At 44.4% G+C, this 26189-nt stretch overlaps 2 protein-coding genes across 2 annotated transcripts; both read left to right on the top strand.

Moving 5' to 3' along the window:
- Positions 1 to 6352: 6352 nt before the first annotated feature.
- On the top strand, positions 6353 to 8899 carry LOC140905882 (myelin P2 protein-like). Its single transcript, XM_073329375.1, has 4 exons — positions 6353 to 6425; positions 7185 to 7357; positions 8138 to 8239; positions 8861 to 8899. The coding sequence occupies exons 1-4, from the start codon at positions 6353 to 6355 to the stop codon at positions 8897 to 8899; spliced, it is 387 nt and encodes a 128-aa protein (XP_073185476.1).
- A 10917-nt stretch (positions 8900 to 19816) lies between these two features.
- Positions 19817 to 22238, top strand: LOC140905881 (fatty acid-binding protein, adipocyte-like). Its single transcript, XM_073329374.1, has 4 exons — positions 19817 to 19889; positions 20977 to 21149; positions 21477 to 21578; positions 22188 to 22238. Exons 1-4 carry the CDS (start codon positions 19817 to 19819, stop codon positions 22236 to 22238), a joined length of 399 nt encoding a protein of 132 aa, XP_073185475.1.
- The last annotated feature ends 3951 nt before the right edge of the window (positions 22239 to 26189 follow it).

The following is a 26189-nucleotide window of genomic DNA, read 5'->3' as shown; positions in this document are numbered from 1 at the left end:
ATAATTAAGCTCCCAGTACTATCTGCCACAACCTCCCCTACTGTGACCACAGTAGCAGCAGCCTCTTCATGGTTTCTGTCTCCACCATCATAGACATCAGTACCTGTCATCTTTCTGTATACACTATGACTCCAGTCTCCATTTGCAACAGCCAAGGGATTTGTCCATTTACCCACCCCGTTCCAAAAAAAAAAAATTGGTTCAACCTAAACTGTAAATTTCAAAAAAACTGGTGAAACAAGAAAGTCTCCCGCTGAATGCCCCGGCTGCTAGGTAAAAGAGAGATTCTCACTCTCTCTAGTCCACTGATTAGTCAAGGATTTTCTGCAAAGTAGAACACCTTCAACAGGAGACACTGAGGGAGACCTACCCCAGACTATGCTATAACCAAGTGATTAGGGCACAACAGGCAGAGTGGGGAACTGAACCTGGGTTTCCTACATCCCAGGTGAGTGCTCTAATCACTAGCCTAAAAGCTTTAACTTGGGTGTTTCCTGCTACTGTTGCTGCTCCCTCCCTCCGTGCCCACCACTGCTTTGTTTATGGCAACTCACTTCCCCACAAAATTTTATTTTGGCCTGAACTATTCAGTGAAATCATGGCAAATACCCAACAGTTTTGGGTTGACCAAAAGAGCATTTTTGGCAAATAAATTATTTGTCAAAAAAATCTCACCAACTCTGCTCTGGTCTGACCACTCTGCCTTGCCTAGCATACTTCCTACCTCAGCCTTTCTCATCTGAGTTTTAAGGAACCCAAACCATCCTTGAATAATGAGCGACCCCCCAACCCTTCCCCATAGGGTCTAGGACTTGCTGGTGAAATGGATTGGAGAGAATTTTTGAATGAATTGGAGTGACTGGGAGAATTCTTAATGGACGTGGGTATTGAGGGTCATATGTAGTAATGACAGAGCAGCCCTCTTCACTGCATCTAGGTGGGGGGAAAGTTGACAAAAAGTTGAAGTAAATCACCACTTCCCCCAGCCCCCGTTTGAGCACTGTACTCATGGCGGGGAGAAGATAAGATGTTGATGGAGCCAGGTTTGAGAGCAATCAGAACTTGCTCAGTTTAAAGGGAAGTACTTGCTCGGAGTCAGGAAGCATCACCACAGGCAGTAATCAAGCCTTGTGTGGGTCTCACAGGCACATCAGGAAGGGACTTCTTTAGTCTACACAAACTGACAGGTCTCTTTACAGCTGATCCCTCTCTAATTTGGGAAAGCTGATTGAAAAAAACTCAATTTCATTAAGGGTATGTCTACACTACGAAATTAGGTCGAATTTATAGAAGTCATTTTTTTAGAAATCGGTTTTATATATTCGAGTGTGTGTGTCCCCACAGAAAATGCTCTAAGTGCACTAAGTGCATTAACTTGGCGGAGTGCTTCCACAGTACCGAGGCTAGAGTCGACTTCCAGAGCGTTGCACTGTGGGTAGCTATCCCACAGTTCCCGCAGTCTCCGCTGCCCATTGGAATTCTGGGTTGAGATCCCAATGCCTGATGGGGCTAAAACATTGTCGCGGGTGGTTCTGGGTACATATCGTCAGGCCCCCATTCCCTCCCTCCCTCCATAAAAGCAAGGGCAGACAATCGTTTCGCGCCTTTTTTCCTGAGTTACCTGTGCAGATGCCATACCACGGCAAGCATGGAGTCCGCTCAGCTCACTGTCACCGTATGTCTCCTGGGTGCTGGCAGACGTGGTACTGCATTGCTACACAGTAGCAGCAACCCATTGCCTTGTGGCAGCAGACGGTGCAATAGGACTGGTAGCCGTCATCGTCATGTCCGAGGTGCTCCTGGCCACGTCGGCCAGGAGCGCCTGGGCAGACATGGGCACAGGAACTAAATTAGGAGTGACTTGATCAAGTCATTCTCTTTAGTCCTGCAGTCAGTCCTATTGAACCATCTTATGGTGAGCAGGCAGGCGATACAGATTGCTAGCAGTCCTATTGCATCATCTTCTACCGGGCAGGCAAGAGATGAGGATGGCTAGCAGTCCTATTGTACCATCTTCTGCCGAGCAGCCATGAGATGTGGATGGCATGCAGTCCTTCTGCACCGTCTGCTGCCAGCCAAAGATGTAAAAGATAGATGGAGTGGATCAAAACAAGAAATAGACCAGATTTGTTTTGTACTCATTTGCTTCTCCCCCTCCCCCGTCTAGGGGACTCATTCCTCTAGGTCACACTGCAGTCACTCACAGAGAAGGTGCAGCGAGGTAAATCTAGCCATGTATCAATCAGAGGCCAGACTAACCTCCTTGTTCCAATAAGAACAATAACTTAGGTGCGCCATTTCTTATTGGAACCCTCCGTGAAGTCCTGCCTGAAATACTCCTTGATGTAAAGCCACCCCCTTTGTTGATTTTAGCTCCCTGAAGCCAACCCTGTAAGCCATATCGTCAGTCGCCCCTCCCTCCGTCAGAGCAACAGCAGACAATCGTTCCGCGCCTTTTTGCTGTGCGGATGCCATACCAAGGCAAGCATGGAGGCCGCTCAGCTCACTTTGGCAATTAGGAGCACATTAAACACCACAGACATTATCCAGCAGTATATGCAGCACCAGAACCTGGCAGAGCGATACCGGGAGAGGAGGCGACGTCAGCGCGGTCACATGAGTGATCAGGACATGGACACGGATTTCTCTGAAAGCATGGGCCCTGCCAATGCATGCATCATAGTGCTAATGGGGCAGGTTCATGCTGTGGAATGCTGATTCTGGGCTCGGGAAACAAGCACAGACTGGTGGGACCGCATAGTGTTGCAGGTCTGGGACGATTCCCAGTGGCTGCGAAACTTTTGCATACGTAAGGGCACTTTCATGGAACTTTGTGACTTAATTTCCCCTGCCCTGAAGCGCATGAATACCAAGACGAGAGCAGCCCTCACAGTTGAGAAGCGAGTGGCGATAGCCCTGTGGAAGCTTGCAACACCAGACAGTTACCGGTCAGTTGGGAATCAATTTGGAGTGGGCAAATCCACTGTGGGGGCTGCTGTGATGCAAGTAGCCCACGCAAGCAAAGATCTGCTGATATCAAGGGTAGTGACCCTGGGTAATGTGCAGGTCATAGTGGATGACTTTGCTGCAATGGGATTCCTAACTGTGGTGGGGCCATAGACAGAACCCATATCCCTATCTTGGCACCGGAGCACCAAGCCGGCGAGTACATAAACCGCAAGGGGTACTTTTCAATAGTGCTGCAAGCTCTGGTGGATCACAAGGGACGTTTCACCAACATCAACGTGGGATGGCCGGGAAGGGTACAGGACGCTCACATCTTCAGGAACTCTGGTCTGTTTCAAAAGCTGCAGGAAGGGACTTTATTCCCAGACCAGAAAATAACTGTTGGGGATGTTGAAATGCCTATAGTTATCCTTGGGGACCCAGCCTAGCCCTTAATGCCATGGCTCATGAAGCCGTACACAGGCAGCCTGGACAGTAGTCAGGAGCTGTTCAACTACAGGCTGAGCAAGTGCAGAATGGTGGTAGAATCAGCATTTGGACGTTTAAAGGTGCGCTGGCGCAGTTTACTGACTCGCTTAGACCTCAGCGAAACCAATATTCCCACTGTTATTACTGCTTGCTGTGCGCTCCACAATATCTGTGAGAGTAAGGGGGAGACATTTATGGTGGGGTGGGAGGTTGAGGCAAATCGCCTGGCTGCTGGTTACACAGAGCCAGACACCGGGGCGGTTAGAAGAGCACAGGAGGGCGTGGTATGCATCAGAGAAGCTTTGAAAACCAGTTTCATGACTGGCCAGGCTACGGTGTGAAAGTTCTGTTTGTTTCTCCTTGATGAAACCCCCTGCCCCTTGGTTCACTCTACTTCCCTGTAAGCTAACCACCCTCCCCTCCTCCCTTCGATCACCGCTTGCAAAGGCAATAAAGTCATTGTTGTTTCACATTCATGCATTCTTTATTCATTCATCACACAAATAGTGGGATGACTACCAAGGTAGCCCAGGAGGGGTGGTGGAGGAGGGAAGGAAAATGCCACACAGCACTTTAAAAGTTTACAACTTTAAAATTTATGGAATGCCAGCCTTCTGTTTTTTGGGCAATCCTCTGTGGTGGAGTGGCTGGTTGGCCGGAGGCCCCCCCACCACGTTCTTGGGCGTCTGGGTGTGGAGGCTATGGAACTTGGGGAGGAGGGTGGTTGGTTACACAGGGGCTGTAGTGGCAGTCTGTGCTCCAGCTGCCTTTGCTGCAGCTCAGCCATACACTGGAGCATACTGGTTTGGTCCTCCAGCAGCCTCAGCATTGAATCCTGCCTCCTCTCATCACGCTGCCGCCACATTTGAGCTTCAGCCCTGTCTTCAGCCCGCCACTTACTCTCTTCAGCCCGCCACCTCTCCTCCCAGTCATTTTGTGCTTTCCTGCACTCTGACATTATTTGCCTCCACGCATTCGTCTGTGCTCTGTCAGTGTGGGTGGACACCATGAGCTCAGAGAACATTTCATCATGAGTGTGTTTTTTTTTCTTTCTAATCTTCACTAGCCTCTGGGAAGGAGAAGATCCTGTGATCATTGAAACACATGCAGCTGGTGGAGAAAACACATGGGACAGCGGTATTTAAAAAGACACATTTTATAAAACAGTGGCTACACTCTTTCAGGGTAAACCTTGCTGTTAACATTACATACATAGCACATGTGCTTTCGTTACAAGGTCGCATTTTGCCTCCCCCCACCGCACGGCTACCCCCTCAACCCTCCCCCTCCCTGTGGCTAACAGCAGGGAACATTTCTGTTCAGCCATAGGCAAAAAGTCCAGCAGGAACGGGCTCCTCTGAGTGTCCCCTGAAGAAAAGCACCCTATTTCAACCAGGTGACCATGAATGATATCTCACTCTCCTGGGGATAACACAGAGAGATAAAGAATGGATGTTGTTTGAACGCCAGCAAACATACACTGCAATGCTTTGTTGTACAATGATTCCCGAGTACGTGTTACTGGCCTGGAGTGGTAAAGTGTCCTACCATGGAGGATGCAATAAGGCTGCCCTCCCCAGAAACCTTTTGCAAAGGCTTTGGGAGTACATCCAGGAGAGCCGCGAATGCCAGGGCAAATTAATCCTTTCACATGCTTGCTTTTAAACCATGTATAGTATTTTAAAAGGTACACTCACCAGAGGTCCCTTCTCCACCTGCCAGGTCCAGGAGGCAGCCTTGGGTGGGTTCGGGGGGTACTGGCTCCAGGTCCAGGGTGAGAAACACTTCCTGGCTGTCGGGAAAACCGATTTCTCCGCTTGCTTGCTGTGAGCTATCTACAACCTCCTCCTCCTCCTCCTCATCATCTTCTTCATCCCCAAAACCTGCTTCCATGTTGCCTCCATCTCCATTGAAGGAATCAAACAACATGGCTGGGGTAGTGGTGGCTGAATCCCCTAAAATGGCATACAGCTCATCATAGAAGCGGCATGTTTGGGGCTCTGACCCGGAGTGGCCGTTCGCCTCTCTGGTTTTCTGGTAGGCTTGCCTCAGCTCCTTAAGTTTCACACGGCACTGCTTCGGGTCTCTGTTATGGCCTCTGTCCTTCATGCCCTGGGAGATTTTGACAAGGGTTTTGGCATTTCGAAAACTGGAACGGAGTTCTGATAGCACAGATTCCTCTCCCCATACAGCAATCAGATCCCGTACCTCCCGTTCAGTCCATGCTGGAGCTCTTTTGCGATTCTGGGACTCCATCATGGTCACTTCTGCTGATGAGCTCTGCATGGTCACCTGCAGCTTGCCACGCTGGCCAAACAGGAAATGAGATTCAAAAGTTCACGGTTCTTTTCCTGTCTACCTGGCCAGTGCATCTGAGTTGAGAGTGCTGTCCAGAGCGGTCACAATGGAGCACTCTGGGATAGCTCCCGGAGGCCAATACCGTCGAATTGTGTCCACAGTACCCCAAATTCAAGCCGGCAAGGCTGATTTAAGCGCTAATCCACTTGTCAGGGGTGGAGTAAGGAAACCGATTTTAAGAGCCCTTTAAGTCGAAATAAAGGGCTTCATCGTGTGGACGAGTGCAGGTTTACATCGATTTAACGCTGCTAAATTCGACCTAAAGTCCTAGTGTAGACCAGGGCTTAGAAGCTACCTTTGGGACTACCATCCTTTACTGAACAACTTTCCTTGTGTACTCTGCCAGCTGTAAGGATTTTAGGTTTATGCTAAAAGAAAGAAAAAGGAAATGATTGGTGTCTTTGCATTGCCTCTCCTGATTGGATGTCGCTGAGTATCACATGTTCAGGGCACCTTTAAAAGGAAGCCATTGAGCTTATGTAGCTCATAATAGCTTCAGGTCTTCTAGTGAGAGTAATTTCTTCTTTGCTTAGTAATAGTATCAACCATTGTCTGTCTCATGTGTGAGTTATTTTTAGGAGCCTGGAAACTCATTTCTAGTGAAAACTTTGACAGCTATATGAAAGAACTGGGTAAGGCATGTACTGGAATTCAAGCAAGAAATCTCTCTCCAATGATTCTGAGAATGTATTTAATTCTATTTATTTACTCAATTTAGTTTTCTACTCATGGTTGCTTCACTTTAGATTGCTGATGCTTATTTGGATTTGGGATAATAGAACATAATTCCTGGCTTTTCTTCATATTTCACAAATTTCTTTCTAGGTAACGATTCAGGGGAGATACTGTTTGAATCTTCCTGGGGCTGTTATCTACTGATAATGCTTTCTTGACTATCAGTACTTTGTATGAGTTGCTTGTGGAACCTGTGGGTTAATGCTTGCTAATACCAATAAAATAATAAAATAATACTCAATAAAAGTTATGAGGGCCCTAATGTAACTATGTGAATAGCTGATACCCAGGTATGTTGCCCCGAACAAATATCCCTAAAGACTTAGAAAGTTTTGGATAAGGATTTAAATTTAGTAGCTGGGGTTTGGCTCTAGCCGTGACCTAGCATTATAAGCACACTTTAATCTAGTGGCTGTGTCAATTTCAAAAGTGACCATAAAAATAACAGTTTTTTACCTCATAGATTTTTCCCCCCTTTCTATATTTCTGCTAATCTCAGTGTCCTCCTTTGTACTCCACCTAGAGCCCACTCAAGTGTTAGTGAGATGACTTCTCATACATCCACAGACCTGTTCAGCAAGTTCCAGTGAGCTATGTGTCCCTTCTGGATGTGCATGTAAAATCCAAGTGGTTAACTTTTGCTTTTCTTTTTCAAGGGGTGGGTTTTACTACTAGGAAACTTGGCAGCCTGGACAAGCCCAGTGTGATCATCAGCATCAATGGGGATATAATAACCATCAAGACAGAGAGCACCTTTAAAAACACCAAGATCTCCTTCAAGCTGGGAGAAGAGTTTGAAGAAACCACAGTAGATGACAGGAAAACCATGGTGAGGGCTAATCCTTCAGGCTAATCCTCCTGCAAAGGACACCTGGGTTTGTGCCCTTTCTTGCTTATGATTATTTTTGTCTTGATGTGACTTTCTTCCTTCCCAGTCCCCATGGCTGTCTCTTCTGGCTGACTCTAGGGCAATCATGTACCCACAAACTAAATCCCACCTCTCTTCTAAGGTCTAAGGCATTGCAACATCTAAGTCTCTTTGCGGATCCAGGTCTAATGTCTAGGCAACCAGAAAATCCCTGAGATTCACAAAGCCTGAGTTAGGTACCTAGGCTCATTATACAATGCATGAGCAGAGACGGGCACCTTTAGAATGATCCGCAGACATTAGACCTGGATCCACAGAAACTGGCATGCTAGGCAGTGAACTGCCTAAGCTAGCCAATGGGAGATGACAATGAGAGGGGTGTGGTGTAAGGTCCCTCCCTCTCACAGAATTGGGTGCCTATCTCCTGCTTGCAGCCCACAGCTGGAACCCGGCCAGAATGGTTTGCAGGAGGTGGAGGTGGTGGTGGCAGCCTTCCTCAGCCCAGTGGTTAGGGATGTGGGAGACTTCAGTTTAAATCCCCCACGTTCACCTGGCCTGAGAAGAAGGAATTTGTACGGGCATCTCCCACCTCTCAGGTGAGTGCCCTAAGTACTCTGACAACAGAGTGAGTCTCCCGTGGTGGCCCAATTAATTTATTTGAAGTAGATAGCTGCAACAGGAGAGACTGAAAGTGTCCCATCAGAATATCCCAGGGTCCATTTACTTCTCTTCTTTTGGCAGAGCACTGTAACTGTGGACAGTGGCTCTCTGACTCAGGTGCAGAAGTGGGATGGCAAACAGACCACAATCAAGAGAGCGCTGGTGGATGGGAAGATGGTTGTGGTGAGTTCAATCTTTTTATTTTTTTTTAAACGCTCATCTGGGCACTAAATTCTTTTGAAATAGAAAAATACAAACTAAATGCTGCTGTGACTTATGATGGTGAACAAGGGAGGAATATACAGCGTAGGGAAGCTTCACTTGAAATAAAACTGGTGGGGAAGCCCTAAAGAGACCAAAAATAAGGTCTGTATCAGGGTGCTGGAACAACTTCTATAGTGCAGGTGCTGAGATGCAATGAACCAAACTGTAACCCGGTATATAATGGAAACCACTTAAAGCCAGGGGATGCAGCAGCACCCCTAGTTCCAGCACCTATGGGCTGAATCACTGTAGTAGCTGCTACATGATGAACAGGAAGCTAGGGGAAGATAAGGCCTGCTGTTCAAGTGCACTAGGCAGAGAAGTAGAGTATATTTAGTGATCCGCTAGCACTAAAGAGTTCTTGGAGGCAAGAAATGTCTGGGTTCTTTTTCTGTTAACATGAATATTCTAGTGATGGGCACTAAATAAACACCCTTGACTCTGAGAAATGACAAACATCCTTGCCCTACTTAGACTCATAAAATTCTGGTGTGATAGTTCAGAAGTTTCAGTCAATTCTATATTTTTTCCCCCTGCTAGGAATGCACCATGAACAATGTCACCTGCACTAGAGTCTGAGAGAGCATGAGGAATTCCCGTCTCCACACCAGAACAGATTCTCAGCAGCAAGTTCTGATCAAGGAGCTGCACTACACTGCTGTCTGCTTGCACAAGCATCTTGCTTCACCTTGAGAAACAAATGTATTCAAAGCAGTTCTGTAACTAATTTGAGCTATTGGTGACTGTGGCTATTAAATAAGTCGCTTCTGAACACATGGTGGAATAGTCTACTCTTAGCTGACTCTCTGCCAGTCTAAAATAGTACTGAAATACAAACCACCGTTATAAAGCAGTGGTAGAGAGAGAGGTTTGTTTGGGTGTGGGGTTTTTTTAAAAACCAAAAAAAACCCCAGGAACCCTGTCAGTCATTGCTAGTGATTGGGGATGGGGAATCAACAGCCCTAGGCTCACTTCCGGTTTGTTTTGTTCCTAAACTCATGCTGCAGAGTTTCAGCCGGGATCAAGAGATATATATATCTTTCCTTCCCTCTACACAAATCCCCAGTGTATTCTGGAGAGGATTTTTTGTTTTTTATTTGCTTCCTCTGAAGCATCAGGGGACACTGGGGATGGGATGCTTGATGGGGAGGGCCAGGGCTCTGAAGTAGCACTGATGAGCGTTCTCTCTGCTTGGCTGGCTGGTTCTTGCTCCCATTCTCAGGGTCTAGCTGATCACAGTATGTGAGGTTAGAAAGGAATGTTCCCCTGATCAGATTGACACTGACCTGTGGGGGGAGGGAAGCAGGAGAAGGTTGCCTTGCTCTGCAATGTATGGGAGCAGGTCACTTGCCAGGATTATTTGGGTATATATCTCATTTAATCATTTCCCTGGCATTGTGGCTTGGTGTACCTCTGTCCTTCCTGTTCTCTGCCTGTGGCACATAATCTAGTCTCCACAAGGTTGTAAATCGGACCAAACTATTCAGTTTTTGGGTTGTGTGCAGGTGCTGAGTGGTGGTCTGTGATAGACCGGAGGTCAGACCAGATGATCTGGTGGATCCTCTAGCCTTAAACCCTGTGATTACAATATTATCTCCCATTACTAGAATGACTGACACTTCTGTTCTAGCTAAAGCAATAACACTTGCTTCCTCAGCAACTGCCATCTTTATCAAAGAGCTATCTGATGGCAGTTATCAAATAGATCAATTTCTCAACCTACAAGTGGGGAAGCCTCTCCAAATTAAGTTCCATAGTACATGAGCTGTGGGATCAGACACCTGTTTTACTCCAAACAGTATCTAGCCATGGAAGCTTAATAGTGTAATCATGCAAATAGTGCAGCACAGTTACCCATGAAAGGTACTAACTGGAAAGCAAGTATAACTCTGCTGCAATAAGCAAGTACATTTTGACACACTTGGAGAAGAAGGTGATCAGGAACAGTTAACATGGATTCACAAGGGCAAGTTATGCCTGACCAACCTGATTGCCTTCTACAATGAGATAACTGGCTCTGTGGATATGGAGAAAGCAGTGGATATGAGATACCTTGGGTTTAGCAAAACTTTTGATACAGTCTCCCACAGTATTCTTGCCAGCAAGTTAAAGAAGTATGGATTGGATGAATGGACTATACAGTGGATAGAAAGCTGGCTAGATTGTTGGGCTCAATGGGTAGTGATCAACAGCTCGATGTCTAGTTGGCAGCCGGTATCAAGCAGCGTGCCCTAGGGCCAGTTTTGTTCATTAATGATCTGGGTGATGGTATGGATTGCCCTCCTCAGCAAGCATGTAGATGACACTAAGCTGGGGGGAGAGGTAGATATGCTAGAGAGTAGGGATAGGGTCCAGAGGGACTTAGAGAAATTGGAGGATTGAGCCAAAAGAAATGTGATGAGGTTCAACAAGGACAAGTGCAGAGTCTTGCACTTAGGATGGAGGAATCCCATGCGCTGCTACAGGCTGGCGCCCGACTGGCTAAGCAGCAGTCCACAGAAAAGGACCTGGCGATTACAGTGGACGAGAAGCTGTACATGAGTCAACAGTGTGCCCTTGTTGCCAAGAAGGCTAATGGTATATGGGCTGCATTATTAGGAGCATTGCCAGCAGACTGAGGGAAGTGATTATTCCCCTCTATTTGGCACTGGTGAGGCTACATCTGGAGTATTATGTCCAGTTTTGAGGCCCCCATTACAGAAGGGATGTGGAAAAATTGGAGAGAGCCCAGCACAGGGCAACAAAAATGACTAGGGGGCTGGGGTACATGACTTATGAGGAGAGGCTGAGGGAACAGGGCTTATTTAGTCTGCAGAAGAGAAGAGTGAAGGGGGATTTGATAGCAGCCTTCAACCACCTGAAAGGGGGTTCCAAAGAGGATGGATCTAGGCTGTTCTCAGTGGTGGCAGATAACAGAACAAGGAGCAATGGTCTCAAATTGCAGTGGGGGAGGTCTAGGTTGGATATTAGGAAAAACTATTTCACTAGGAGGGTGGTGAAGCACTGGAATGCGTTACCTAGGGAAGTGGTGGAATCTCCATCCTTAGAGGTTTTTAAGGCCTAGCTTGACAAAGCCCTGGCTAGGATGAGTTAGTTAGGGTTGTTCCTGCTTTAAGCAGAGGGTTGGACTAGATTACCTTCTGAGGTCTCTTCCAACCCTAATTTTCTATGGTTCTATGTAAAAATTCCAACAGTTTGCAGCTCAGCTTAGGTCTAACCGAACTAGAGCAGCAAACTAATAAACTAATAAAAGTAGTTTCCAAAATGCTGTGGAAAATGAACTGTACACTGAGTACTTCTATACCTCCCATTCTCTGAATACTGGCATTTATATCTGAATCAGGTGTGATTCTTTTTCTTGTTCTTACATCTTGAGTTACTCAATAGCCTGAGAAGGTCATGGGACTGTAAGATTCTTAGCTATCACACTTCAACTAAATGTAAAATATTTGGATCATAGGAGAAGTTTGTTCAGGGGTGTTCCTCTGGTATTCATCCCTCCATTACCAGCAGAGCTTTCCACTATGGTGATCAGATAATTTGTAGGCTATGACTTACTTTCCCAGCTGTCTTTTAAAAGAGTGGCCAGAAGTAAATTTCCTGAGGTAATGCAGAACACAAACTCTAGGTTTCAGTTCCCTGTTTCTCCAGTTTCCTTTGTTCCCTTTATAGTCCACCACTTGGATTCTACTTCCACCCTAACACATTAATGCTTTATTTTGTTTTAAAAAAATACACACTCATCTAGTAGTTGTTTGATAGCAAGTGGCCTCCCTCACCTTTTCCTCTTATGATTTTTCTGCCTTTTGTCCAAGGCAGAAAAGGTGCTTCCAACACCAAAAGCAACCAATAGTATGTTATCTCAGCTCACCCTGATGCTGGATTTTACTAGGAGATGACACAGCAGGAATCTCCCCACATGTGAATCTGTAGAGGAGTGGCCATGAGACATACAACACCTAGATGTGATTTGAAAAATTGTCCATTTGCAACTGCAAAGTTCAGTCCATTTCTTGGAAAAGTGATCACAAAACTGGTGATCGAATATATTTTAAAAGAAAAAAGATTTAGAGAAAAGGAAAGAAAGCACAGATCTAGCAAGGTGTATGCCAAATCCCACTGCTTACTCCCTTTACTTTTTGCAGCATCTCATCTTCCATTCCTTATGTGTATGTTGCCGGTACAGCCATCAATCCTACACTAAGACACCCATAAAAATGAAAACTGTTTTTAAAATATAGTAGCATCAAAAATCTTCATGCCCACTAACTCCCTCCACCGGGGCCAGAAATACAGGCAGCCCACTGACACCAAACATGAAATCCTGGCCCCATTGAAGTCAATGGGAGTTTTTCCACTGATATTGCTCCAAGTCTCAGAAGTAAACACCATAATTCAGCCCCAAGTACTATCTGCCTCCTCCATAGGGCCTTTTGGAGGCAGAACTCCAAAGTCACTAGCTCCCTTAATATGGCCGCAAGAGCAGCAGCATCTTTATGGTCCCTGTCTCCAATCCCAAAGACATGAATACCTGTGTTCTTTTTGGACACCCTCGGACCTCAGTCTCCATTTGAAGCAGTCAAGGGGTTTGTCTGATCCCATTGCTTTGCCCTTTCTGATATGCCTCCTGCTGTAGACTTTGTCACCTGTTGGAAGGACAATGTCTACTTGACAATAAATTAAATATTGTCACAGCTACAGTGTATTCCCAGGTCACCCAGCCACGTTTGTACTTTTAAAGCCTCATGTCCTTAGTTTTTTAAATGTCTTACTCTCCCCTGGTGCTTTGTGTGTTAAGGAAAAGTTAGCACATGTGACTCCATTTTGGTTTGGGGCCCACCATTGTTTAAATGCCAGCACATCATACACCAGGAGGAGTAATCCTTAGATATTGAATCCCTGTGAAAATCCCCCTCCTTGTCTCCAGCCTGCCTTGACTCCCAGTATCTGGTTTTTGTCAGTCTCTAACTCCCTGTCTCTTGGCCTTGATGTGAGGCCTCCCATCCTGATAATAAAAGTTACTGATGCATAGCTTTAGGACCATGCTGTGTAATTAACATACTGGTATAGCACGAGGAATGCACCAAGCAGGGATAGGTGGTAGATAAGACAAGGGTTTGTTTATTGGCTAAGGTTTCCGATGCACGAGGGCAACATGCTTTGCTAAAAGGTATATAACCTTTGTATAATCTGCATTCAGGGTCCCCTCCTGGCTAGCAGGGGGGCACCACGCTCGAGCGTAATAAACTTAGTGTCTTTTGGGAGCTCTGCAGTTGTGGACTTTGTTTCTATGCCTCAGCCTAGATTCGAACTGTGCGTGTCCTATCAGGTATAATTCGCAGCACTGGTGTGCATGTCCTATCAGGTATAATTCGCAGCACTGGTGTGCGTGTCCTATCAGGTATAATTCGCAGCATTTGTGTGCGTGTCCTACCAGGTGTAATTTGTAGCACTTGTGTGCGTGTCCTACCAGGTGTAATTCATAGCACTTGTGTGCGTGTCCTACAAGGTGTAATTCGTAACAGTTTTGGCGACCCAGATGGGACTCTAGGCTCGCCCCAACAAGTGAGACTACACTCCTCCTCTCGGACAGCTCCAGCCGGCACAGGGTGAGTTCACCTTTGAGAACTCCGAGGAGGGGGGTGTGTGAGCCGTCGCTTAGGCGATAAGGTGGCACATTTTGTGTTCTTTTGGTAGCCCATTATAGGTTCTGGGCAGAGTGTAAGTAAGGGGACCCCTTTGGCTGAAATTCTCAAGAATTGGGGGAATATTTCTGGCACCCATGGGTTAGGCAGAAAAAAAGCTGTTATTTTATGTAAGGTTGAGTGGCCAGCACTAACAACTCAAACATCTGTTGAATGGCCACCGGATGGGTCCTTTGCTGGGGATACATTAACAGTGCTTAAAAGGAGGCTGGAGGACAAAGCTCCAGCCCAGATGGATTATTGGTATGTATGGGACAACTGGGCTTATGCGCATGCAAAAGGACATCCTCTTTCCTCCTCCTTTTCTTATTCATCTCAGGGGTCTCCAGCTCCGCTCTGTGCTATGCCTGCTTCTGCCCCTCCTCCGGCTTACCCTCGGCTTTCTGACTTATGCCTGTCACCTCCTTGCTTGCCAATTAGCTGTGCTTTCTGTCCAGGTGACAAGCCTCATGTGGGGAGGACTCGGGTAGCCCTTGTAAGTAAAAATATTTTAAAAAAGAGACCAGGAGGGCTGGGGGCTAGTTAAGAAGCCCACCCTCCTTGTTAATTTGGTAGTAAAACAAAGCTGGTGCTCATGGAAGGGACAGTTCAGAGAAAAAAACAGGATCGGGCCCAAGCGGGCAGGCAACAGATAGAGAGATTGGAAAACAGGTTGAAAACTTAACGGTCATAGTGAAAAAAGAAGAGTAAATAATTACAGGAATGAAAAATATAAATCCCGGAATAATACTTAAAATGGTAAAATCTAAGTAATTGGGTGTCGTTTTGAAAAATAAACAAGTAATTTAAAAAAAAAAAAGTAAAAAGTTAACTCTTTAGTTGCTGGAAAGAATTAAGCAGTTAAACTTTGTAAAATACTGAAAAGAAAAAAAAATTCTTGGTTTCTTTGCAGCCATTTTGGAAAAAAATGGGCCCTTTTCCAAAGAAATGCAATTATACAGTGCTACTTAATTAATATCTTATTAGGTTCCAAGAGGCTACAATAGGTGGTGTCTTCCTTTTCAGGTCGCTGTGTGTTTGACAGCAGGAGTTAAAAGTAAAAGGCAATCAAAAGTCTGGTAAAGTTTATTGTGCCCTTTTTAAAGTAAGAATCTTTAACCTGTGGATCCAAAAGCAAGCCAGAAAGCATTTATTTTAATGTAAATTACCTAACTAATAAGGTAGAGGCCACTGAAACCTGGGCTGCCTATAAAACAAATACAAGAAAATATGGGTAATTCCTCTGTTTTGCCTGCAATTAACAAGGGTATTTGTATAAAAAGGAAATATTTTAAGCAATGACTGACTGCCCAAAAGGGGTAGATCTGTGTTTTATTTTTGTCTTTCAGAAAATCAGAGAAAACTGATGCCAGCTGAAAAGCAATTCAACATCTCATGAATTTACTGGCACAATAGGAATTCTGTTCTGTGTTCTATGTCCTGTCTTGTGGTGTTTGTCTTGTGGCCAGAATTGCTGTGTTTAATTTTTCATAGGACAGTTTAGTTTAAAACTAAATAGAAGGGTTACATCAAAATGCAGATACTTGTTTTATTCAACTTGGAATACAAAGTGTTTGGATAATATCAAAAAATGTGATATACTAAAGTTTAATACATTTGCTTAAGTAAAAAAAAAAAAATTTCATTGGCCAGATCTTTTAATTAAAAAAATGGTTGTTAAAATTTGCACACCAACAGTCTTTGGAAGCAAGGACATCAAAGGTTAACCCACTCCCCATATTATACATGAGATCCTTCTGGCTACCTCACATTTCTAGCCAGAGGGCTGGGGAGGGAAAAAAAGCTATTGGACACCAGAAGTTGTACCAAGTGGACTCCTCAAAAGTGGGTGTGCTTGTCCTGGCTTGTTGCTCCAAAGCTCTGTAATAGAGTCATTTTCCTAGAAGGGTATATATGGCATACATTATACAATAAGACTAAAGTGCTGTATAATGGGCAATGTACATGTGTTCCTTTTTAAACAAAAATGTATAAGTAAAAAGTGAAAGTTTCCTTTGCAGGTTAATAAAAGCCAAGAAGGGGGAAAAAAAAATAAAACGGAGGACGAGCTAATTCAACGCTGTAGCTGGCAGGCTTGGCAGGCTCAGTCCAAAGATAAGACACTGGCCTGCCCAAGGACACTACTCACAGCTAGGATTTGGCTAACAGCCAAGAAAGAGGGGGGCTTAAATGTGCCCAAGCAGCTGTGAGATCTGCAACACACTGCCAGACATTAATGAAATGTGTTAGGTCTCTGTATTTACAGGTAAAAGAAGTCCTGCTTCAAGAATCCTGAGCAAACCTGCCATTTGTTAAAACCAGGTGACTGGGTCTACATAAAGGTCCCTCGACAAAGGCCCCATGCTGAAAAGGCCCTTATTAAGTCCTGCTAACTACCAACACCGCTGTGAAGTGCCAAGGACTGACTGCCTAGACCCATGCTTCTTACTGCAAAAAGACCCCTCCACCTCGAGGTGACTTCACTTCGACTACTGATCAGTCTGTCCCTCCTTCTGGGTTTTTTTTTTCTTTCCTCCTTTTGAACAGAAAAAAAAAACAAACAAACAAAAAAAAAACAAGGTGAAGTGCTAGTAACCTCTCCCTTGTCCACTGACAAAGCTAACCTGCATTCAGTATTTGCTAAAGAAACCAAAGCACTACAGGGTGACGTGCTAGTAACCTCTCCTCTGTATAATGCAAAACCATGCCTGTTCCAAGAGAGAAGGAATGCCTGCTCTGCTAAAACCACCAAAATCTAAAGATTCCTGACTGCAAAAGACACTGAGAATTGGCCTTGATGGCAAAGACGGAGCATTGTACATTGGCAGGGAGAAAGTTGCGGAATGTATTCTTGGGAATGTGAAGTAAAGTGGTGGGGTGGGTTTATTCCAGAGGCTGGAACTGTGCTTGTAGGCAAGTATAAATACCAAAAACGCCTTACAGCAACGAACATTACTCCCACCATCTGCCACCACTCCTTTGCAGGTAAAGGTTCCTGGATCCATCATAGCTACATTAAGTTGGCGCTGGGGCCCCCACCTGACCCTGACAAGCCATTGGATGAGCCACTTCACGAATGAACACCACGACCAACCCATGGACTAAGCTTTCCAGCTACTGGGACCTTCACAGCCCACCAGGACTTTTTGTGTTCCTGTTTATTGGACTTACATTGGGGGTAGTGTTTTTTGTATAGTACAGGGGAGGATGTTGACATTGGTATGGTTTGCCTGGGAGGGGTTCTCTTCCTATTCCCAAATCCAGTACAAGGATGGGAGGGCAATAGCTTCTTGAATTTAACCCGTGCTATCAAACAGGGTGTAAATCGAACGCAGTGTTGGATTTGTATTCGTACCCCCACATATTTAGGTCAGGGCGTCCCGTTGGTAGGGGTACCTATCTCCCTTAATCGAACACTCCAAGCTAAGCTATGGGCAAACACTACATTTAACTGGAATGTTACAATCCAAATATGGTCTATTGATATGGTGGCCCAGAGTAATTATGCTTTATGTGTGTCACGACGTAAGGGCATAGAAAATACAGTTTTTGTAGGGAATTTTGTAGGGTGCAAGGACACCACCCAAATCAGCTCTGTTGCGGGAGGCCCCTCTACTTACTCCAGGACCCCGTGGCCGGTCCCCGAGGGGTCTGGCTGGTATTGGTTATGCAATCACACAGCCTATAAGGTTCTCCCAGCAGGATGGTGTGGTCCATGTACCTTAGGGGCTATAGTACCCGCCATGACAGTACACCAGAACCTGACCCGGGGAGAGATCCGCAATCTAGTATGGAGGGACCGATGAAGTATTCCTTTAAACCCCCTTTCTTATCGGCCCAAAGGCTTTCACTCCTTTGTGCATTGGTTGCTGCCATGGTTGGGAGTAAGCGAGCTGGAAAAAGCTATAGTTAACATTTCAGCTGCTTTGGAACTAATGGCAAATGCTACTGCAGATGCTCTCTCTGCCCTTCAAATTGAAGTCACCCAGCTATCCCAAACTACATTGCAAAACCACCTAGCCCTGGATTATCTCCTTGCAAATCAGGGCGGGGTTTGTGCTCTGGTCAATTCAAGCTGTTGTGTATTTGTAAATCAGCACCATAGGATGGAAACTGACATCCACATCCTCAAGCAACAGGCAGCCCTATTCCACCACCTCAGCCTCGACACGACCAGCGCCGGATTCCAGGAGGTCTGGGACTGGCTCACCTCATGGCTACCGGATGTGGGGACTTGGGGACGGCGTATTTTGTATTTACTTTTTTTGACTGTTATTGTTTTTGCATTATTTTTTGTATGCCTACAATGCTGCAGTATGTGCTGTCGGCAGTTGCTAACCCTGCAGCGCGGTTACTCAGCCCCGATATAGCTTACTGACGTACAAAAAAAAAAAGGGAGGACTGTTAAGGAAAAGTTAGCACGTGTGACTCCATTTTGGTTTGGGGCCCACCATTGTTTAAATGCCAGCACATCATACACCAGGAGGAGTAATCCTTAGATATTGAATCCCTGTGAAAATCCTCCTCCTTGTCTCCAGCCTGCCTTGACTCCCAGTATCTGGTTTTTGTCAGTCTCTAACTCCCTGTCTCTTGGCCTTGATGTGAGGCCTCCCATCCTGATAATAAAAGTTACTGATGCATAGCTTTAGGACCATGCTGTGTAATTAACATACTGGTATAGCACGAGGAATGCACCAAGCAGGGATAGGTGGTAGATAAGACAAGGGTTTGTTTATTGGCTAAGGTTTCCGATGCACGAGGGCAACATGCTTTGCTAAAAGGTATATAACCTTTGTATAATCTGCATTCAGGGTCCCCTCCTGGCTAGCAGGGGGGCACCACGCTCGAGCGTAATAAACTTAGTGTCTTTTGGGAACTCTGCAGTTGTGGACTTTGTTTCTGTGCCTCAGCCTAGATTCGAACTGTGCGTGTCCTATCAGGTATAATTCGCAGCACTGGTGTGCGTGTCCTATCAGGTATAATTCGCAGCATTTGTGTGCGTGTCCTACCAGGTGTAATTCGTAGCACTTGTGTGCGTGTCCTACCAGGTATAATTCGCAGCAGTTGTGTGCGTGTCCTACAAGGTGTAATTCGTAACAGTGGGAGATGCACACAAACAACAAATGGCACTGACTATGCGTAAAGTGTTGTCCAATGAACAAAGCAATCAAACAATAAACAGAGAAAATATTAGTTTAACTTCTTTCATTTATAAGAATCTTAGGATTAATTGTCTCTGTAGTAGGTAAAATATTCTCAGACACAATGTAGTTTTAAAATTAATATTCTGTTTTGTTTTCAAATACCCATTTTCTTTTGTTATTATGTTGATACAGGAAAGACCCGCTAACACCCATTTTGCTGTTTATTGGTGTACTGTAGCCTTCTTTGTTAATTTTGGTGTTCCTTTAAAACTACTGCTGCTCTCATTTAGGAAAGCAGGTAAGAAGTTCTTCTGTTGGGGAAATTTTTTTTGAAGCTATGAAACATGGTATGTTTGGACTTTAAGATGTATCAAAATGTCAGGATCCTGTTCGCATAATTCATTCAGCTTTAAGGTATTGCTACCACTTTTGATTGGGGTTTTGCACTAAAAGAAATGGAAGTGAAATGGAGTCTCTGATGTAATCTGCTCCTGGAATGGAGTCTCCAAAAACACTTCAGTTCCCATTGGTCAGCCCCAGAGAATCACATGTTCAGGTCATCCTTTTAAAGAAGCTATCTAAGGTGGTTTCTCCATTTTCTTTTGCTCCTTCTTACTGAGAGTTGCTGACTTTTCCCCTGTGGAGCATTACTTAACAAGCCCTACAGAATGTGTGACCTGTTTGTGGGAATCTGGAAGTTTGTCTCCAGTGAAAAATTTGAGGACTATATGAAAGAACTGGGTGAGAAAAATGATATTGTGATATTTGGGGATGTTCCACTGTTCAGCAGGGAAAGCATAACTAGCCACTTACTTGTCCTGGGATTTCTTTCATTGTTCTTAGGGACTCTTGCTTATGTAGTTCCCTAGTACTCAATAAGGAAAAAATGAGGATGTATCAGAGTTTAAATTCCTTTTTTAAAAAGGAAATGTTGCTTCAGTTAACTAGAAATGCCTACTGTGTTTTCCTATCCCTTTATATGGGATTCTGACCTTGCATCTTTTTAGGCAGGGGATTAGGATTGAAAGGGAAGAAGCTGCTGCTATAACATTGTAGGTGTAATTTGCTTGTTCAGTAGCATGTGTAGAAAGTCTTGATAATTGGGACATAGAAGGGCCAGGCTCTGGCTCCTAGCATCTACCACTATAAAGTAATGTAAGCTAAACAACTGAAGGCTAAATCTTGTTTTGATCTATGCTGGTGTACATCTAGAGCACATCAATGGTGTTGTCTCAGATTCTCTATTGTAAGAGACCAAAATGTGGATGTTGGTATCAGAGCTAGAAATATCACCAATAACTTACTATTCCTGGCCCCAGAGTGCAGTGCTTAGGGGAAGCAGTGGATGGGTAACAGCTGAGCTAGAATTGAAACCCTGAAGGAGGGTAAATCTAAAACCTGCATAGCTTTGGGGATCACTGATTGGGTTAAAGTCCTCTACCTTGTGATTACTGCCTTGCTGAGAGGCTGTTAGCAGCAGAATGTACCTTTAAACTGAAAATGCAAAGCTCATCAAGCTGACCTCCCTCTACCAGCTCGTTCTAGATTCCATGTGGGATAGGGTTTGTCAGCTGCTGATGGAACTATGGTACCACTTCCATTTAATTTTGTGTATGTGTGTGTGTAACTTTTTACAGGCCTGTCAGCTGTATAAATAAGAGGTTTAAGTAGCCTGGTTGTCAGGTGGCTACAAACATTCAGATCTGATGAGGCATTGAGCCTGAACTCCCAACATGTGTCTTGAATGGCCCACACAGAGAGGGTAGACACTTTTTAAAGAAATGTCTTGCTTCTTGACAGTGAACATAAGTGTCTTGTGCCTCTGCAGGTGTGGGTTTAGCCACCAGGAAACTGGGCAGCCTGGCCAAACCCACTGTGACCATCAGCACAGATGGTGATGTGATAACCATCAAAACCAAGAGTACTTTCAAAAATACTGAGATCTCCTTCAAGTTGGGGGAGGAGTTTGATGAAACCACAGCAGATGACAGGAAAACCAAGGTGAGTACTAAAGCAGCACTCATCCTTCATTCCCATTACTCCATTGGGGAGAAACAAACTGAAGGGAGAAAGTGCCCTACTGAAACAAAGTGTTCAGAGAATGTGAAACTTGGTTCTGGCTTAAATACCATTTTAAATCTCCTAAACTCATTTTTAACCATCAGTGCCTGCTGTTGGATAACAAGAATGGGAGCAGTCAACTTTGCTAGCATGTGTTCTTGCATTAACATAAACACAAATAGCTGAGCTGGAAACATCTCAGTTCTCCAGTTCTAAACTTCAAACTATCCCCCTAACTCTGATTCTGGTCAACTACTCTCTTTGCAGAGCATTGTCACCCTGGAAGAAGGCTCAATAACTCAGGTACAGAAGTGGGATGGTAAAGAGACCACAATAAAGAGAAAACTAGTGGATGGAAAGATGATTGTGGTGAGTGAGATCATTTGACTACTGGCATTAAGTAGATCTTAATGGAATTGCATCAGGGCTGATTCAAACAAACCCAGGGCTTTCTAAAAAGCCACTTAATTGCATTTCTTCTGACTGCCTAGACTATGATTTAGTGTGGAACTATTCCCCACCTGCCTCAAATATCTATACCTGCTGGGGGTGGGAAGCAAAGCTCAGTCCTGTGTGTAGAAGAATTAACTGGTGAATGGCTGGCTGCACACATGGCAGCACTGTCCAAACTGCTGCTGTAACCAGAAAAACCCTGTTTGAATTGCATAGTCAAAATATACCTATGCTCCAATGGAAGCAAATGAGAACTACCTAAACATGACCCACTTTTTGGGATGGTCAAGGCTGAGATGAAGCGATGAGCGCCATTGTCTTATTGCAATAATGGACAAAATGTCCTTTCCTCTTCTGCTTAAATTAAAGAAAAAGGCAAAGAACCCAGATCTGTATCTAGGGAATTAGTAAAGTACTATTACTATAGTTCTGAGTGGGGAGAAAAGATTGGCTCTTTTATTTCAACAGCAGTCTGAATCTCACTGATAGTTCATGAGTTTCAATAAACTCCCTTTTTTCTTACAGGAATACACCATGAACAATATCACTTGCACTAGAGTCTATGAGAGAGCATGAGTAAACTCCATGTCCAGGAGTGTCTAACTTGGTCTGAGAATGAGTTCAGGTCCAGGAAACTACACTTCTCCTGCTTCTTAGTTTTGTTGCCTGAAGAAAAGGCCTAATGGGTGCAGAATCCTAATTAAAAACACTAATGTAACCAGAAATGTTAATGTGGTTGCTAAATAAAATATTCTGAAATTAATGTCTCTCTGAACAAATGTTAATGTGTTGTAGATTACAATGCTGTTAATATAACTCTACATTAGGATGCTCATTTTTATGCACAGCCAATCTGCACTTCAAGAAAATAAACCATGCTGTTTATAGCTTGAGGTTCAACAGATATAGTAATACCATTCTACATAAAAATTAAATGCTGAAAGGACTTAGTCTGTCAACAGGAGAGGCTGGGGTGAGTTAACTTCCAAGTTTCATGTTAGTTCTTGTCTGTTATGGGGTCAATCACTCCGTAGGGGATCTACTGCGAAGCTAGATTATGTCCCTTCTATGGGCCATCTTCTAAAAGAGACAGAAATCTTTTATTTCTGCCTTGATTGAAAGACTAACGAGCTAGTATTATGTATTCAGAGTGCGGGGACATAAGCTTGCCTTCTGAAACCTGAAGTTGTATTCAGTACTGGAGCTCTAACCCAGGAAGTCTTCAAACTTTCTCCAAAGAAGAAGCAACAGCCCTTTTTTTTTTTTTTTTTTTTTTTTTTTTTTTTTGGAAGTTCTATATTCCCAGTCCTTTGAGGGGAGATCAGTGTTGCTACAAAAAACAGGTTGTTGGTTTTGGGTGGGGGGAGGGAGAGACTAGATTTCTACCTTCTCTCCTACTACTGGGCTCCAATTTATCCAATCCCAGAATGATTTGGAATTTAGCTTGTTAGATAAAGGACTAGCTCTTCAGTGCCTCTGCTGACCACAGCTGTGACAGCTTAGTTTAAACTGGAGATTCCCCACCTTTACATGAGGGCTTTGGAGTAGGTCCTTAGTCAAAGCAAGCTTGAATCATCTCTTCAATCCTCTTCCCCCCCCCCCCCGCATCCACCTTCTACACTTGATGTAAGGCCTATCTCTGATCTCCAAGGCATCAATGAAATGGAACTTTCTTTAAACCAGAGAATAAAGATGGTGAGGAGGCAGTTTGCATTCAATGGTAGGGAGCGAAGGGGTCACAGCACCTGGTTCCTCTGCTCTGCTTAAATTGTGTTATCCTGTAGCAGTGTAGTCAGGAGGGAAAGGGCAAAGTATAATCACACAAAGAGCAAACAGAGCTTCTTGGATCTCAGGAACATGAAGCTGCTAGTTTTTGGAAATATTTGTCATTGTATCATAACTGTCCACCTTTCCCACTCTGAAAAATGCTGCTCTAAACAAATCTTTCATCAGCTGTGGGCTATAATACATTCTGTCTAATTGGGATTGGTGGGGTTAGTGTGGGGGTGGTAATGGAAAAACCAATTCCCATGAAGAATTCATAAAGGTCTTTAGTAACCTATTAAAATTCTTACAAATTGAACTGTAGAACACTACAAACCAATGGCTGTGTGTTGCTATAAGGCTACCCACCACTGAAAATCTCTCCTTAGTAGAGTAAAAGACAAAATCCAATCTTAAAATTGGAAGTCAAATCCTGCTGAGGAAAATAGAAAGGAACATAAATTTGGGCAAGTCAAGGATAAATAGGCAGGCCCAAAACGAATCTGAAGAGCAACTAGTAAAAGACACAAACACTACCTGCAAAAAGAAAATGTAAGTATATCAGAAGCAGGAAGCCTGCCAAATAATCAGTGGGGCTAATGGATGATCAAAGTGCAAAAGAAGCACTCAAGGAAGACAAGTCTGTTGTGGGGAAACTAAATGAATTCTTTGCATCAGCCTTCCCTGCAGAGGATGTGAGGGAGATTTACACACTTGAACTATTCTTTTTAGGTGACAAATCTGAGGAATTGCCCCAGATTGAGATGTTGACAGAGGAGATTTTGGAACAATTGATACATTAATCAATAAGTCATCAGGACCAGATAGCATTCACACCAAATATAGGGTGACGGTATGTCCAGGTTTCCCAAGACATGACCTCATTTTTTTTGAGCCTCTGTCTGGATGGATTTTGCAAATAAGAGGCAATGGCTGGGATTTTTGTGAGCAGATGTTGCAGCTTGGAAAGAGCTGTCTCTGTGCCCCAATTGGTCCCTTACCTCCAGCTGCCAGACCTTGCCAACCCAGCTCCCAGCCCTGGGGATGGGGCCTGCAGGAAGGCACTGGCTGGTGCTGTGTCCGGAACCCGCACCAGCCACCTTGCTGCTGTCACATGGAGTGACACTGCCCCTCACTTTGAGAGTGAGGCTTCAGGTATCCCTCCTAATACATACACACCCCACCAGCACCTCCACAGAACTCCCCAAATACCCCTCCCAGTGTGTGTGTGTATACACACCCCTCCTCCCCTTCTCCAGCAGTGTCTCTTTTTGGGAACCTGAAATATGGTAACCCTACTCAGGTCAGGCTATACCTGCTACTGTAATAAGAGTAGACGTTCCTATCTGCAGCTCATCAAACCGACTGCCTTCTGGGTAGCCCAGGAGGGTGCAAGGCTAAGGGAGCAAGCCATTACAGAAAAGCCCCACTGCCTTGTGGCCTGCTAAACCCAGGGTTGTGAGTTCAATCCTTGAGGGGGCCATTTGGGATCTGGGGCAAAAATTGGGGGGATTGGTCCTGCTTTGAGCAGGGGGTTGGACTAGATGACCTCCTGAGGTCCCTTCTAACCCTGGTATTCTATGATTCTATGATTCTAATTCGGGAGAATGTAAGGCTATGAGAGTAAACTTGGACAAAATCTGGAGTGGAGCACTGAAGGTGGTCAGGTACGAATATTTTACTATCTTGTGACATTTTACTCCATAGGCTTTATGGAAATATGCTTATGAGTGTGAATATGATGTAACTGGAATATGCTTTATGCAAAAAGTCTCTTGTAAGGTATCATTACAAAGCTTATAATCTACTGAGTGCGTTCATCCTATTTGTTTGCATGTATTAGTTTATGTCTAGAGTTAGGAGAATAAGATATAAACTTGTATTACTGATGTAAACATATTAAGTGGAAGCCATTAAGGGTGCTTCAGAAATCAATGAACTGTAAATGGCTCTGTTTACTTGCAAACCTTCCTGTGTACATGTGGGCCAGCACAGGAAGAATGGGGGCTGGGGTCTCACAGGACATGTGACCATGTCACCATGATACTGGAATCCATCTTAAATCTGGTATTTTTCCATTTAGAAGGAGGGGTGGGGACCCAGAGAGACGACAAATTCCCGCCTTGTGCCAAAGCTATAAAAAGGGATGGAACAGGACAAAAGGGTCCCAGCCATGAGAAATCCCTTGCTGACCACCTGAGATGTCTGCTGGAACTAACAAGGACTGTACCAGGGGAAAGGATTGGGCCCAGACTAGGAAGGAGTCTTGTGTTTGTGTTTGTTTTTGTTGTTGTTGTTGTTGTTTTTGTTTGTTTGTTTGTTTGTTTTGTTTTTAAAAAGGCTCCAGAGGTGATCCTGACAATTACAGGCCAGTAAGCCTAACTCTAGTAGTAGGCAAATTGCTTGAAACTATAGCAAAAAATAGAATTATCAGAGCCACAGATGAACACAATACAAAATTACTCAAGACAGTTAAGTCCAAAGCTGTCTGCAAAGAGTTACAAAGGGATCTCACAAAACTGGGTGACTGGGCAACAAAATGGCTGATGAAATTCAGTGTTGATAAATGCAAATTAATGCATGTTAGAAAACATAATCCCTACTAGACATATAAAATGAGGTCTAAATTAGCTGTTACTACTCAAGAAAGAGATCTTGCAGTCATTATGAATACTTCTTTAAAAACATATGCTCAATGTGCAGCAGTAGTCAAAAAACGTAATAGAAGAGGTGGAGATAAGACTGACTATCACAATGCCAATA

Source organism: Lepidochelys kempii, chromosome 2 (genome assembly GCF_965140265.1).
Source record: "Lepidochelys kempii isolate rLepKem1 chromosome 2, rLepKem1.hap2, whole genome shotgun sequence".
In the NCBI taxonomy this organism is placed as follows: domain Eukaryota; kingdom Metazoa; phylum Chordata; order Testudines; family Cheloniidae; genus Lepidochelys; species Lepidochelys kempii.
The sequence above is the reverse complement of the archived record's forward strand: the minus strand, read 5'-3'. Positions and strand labels throughout refer to the sequence as shown.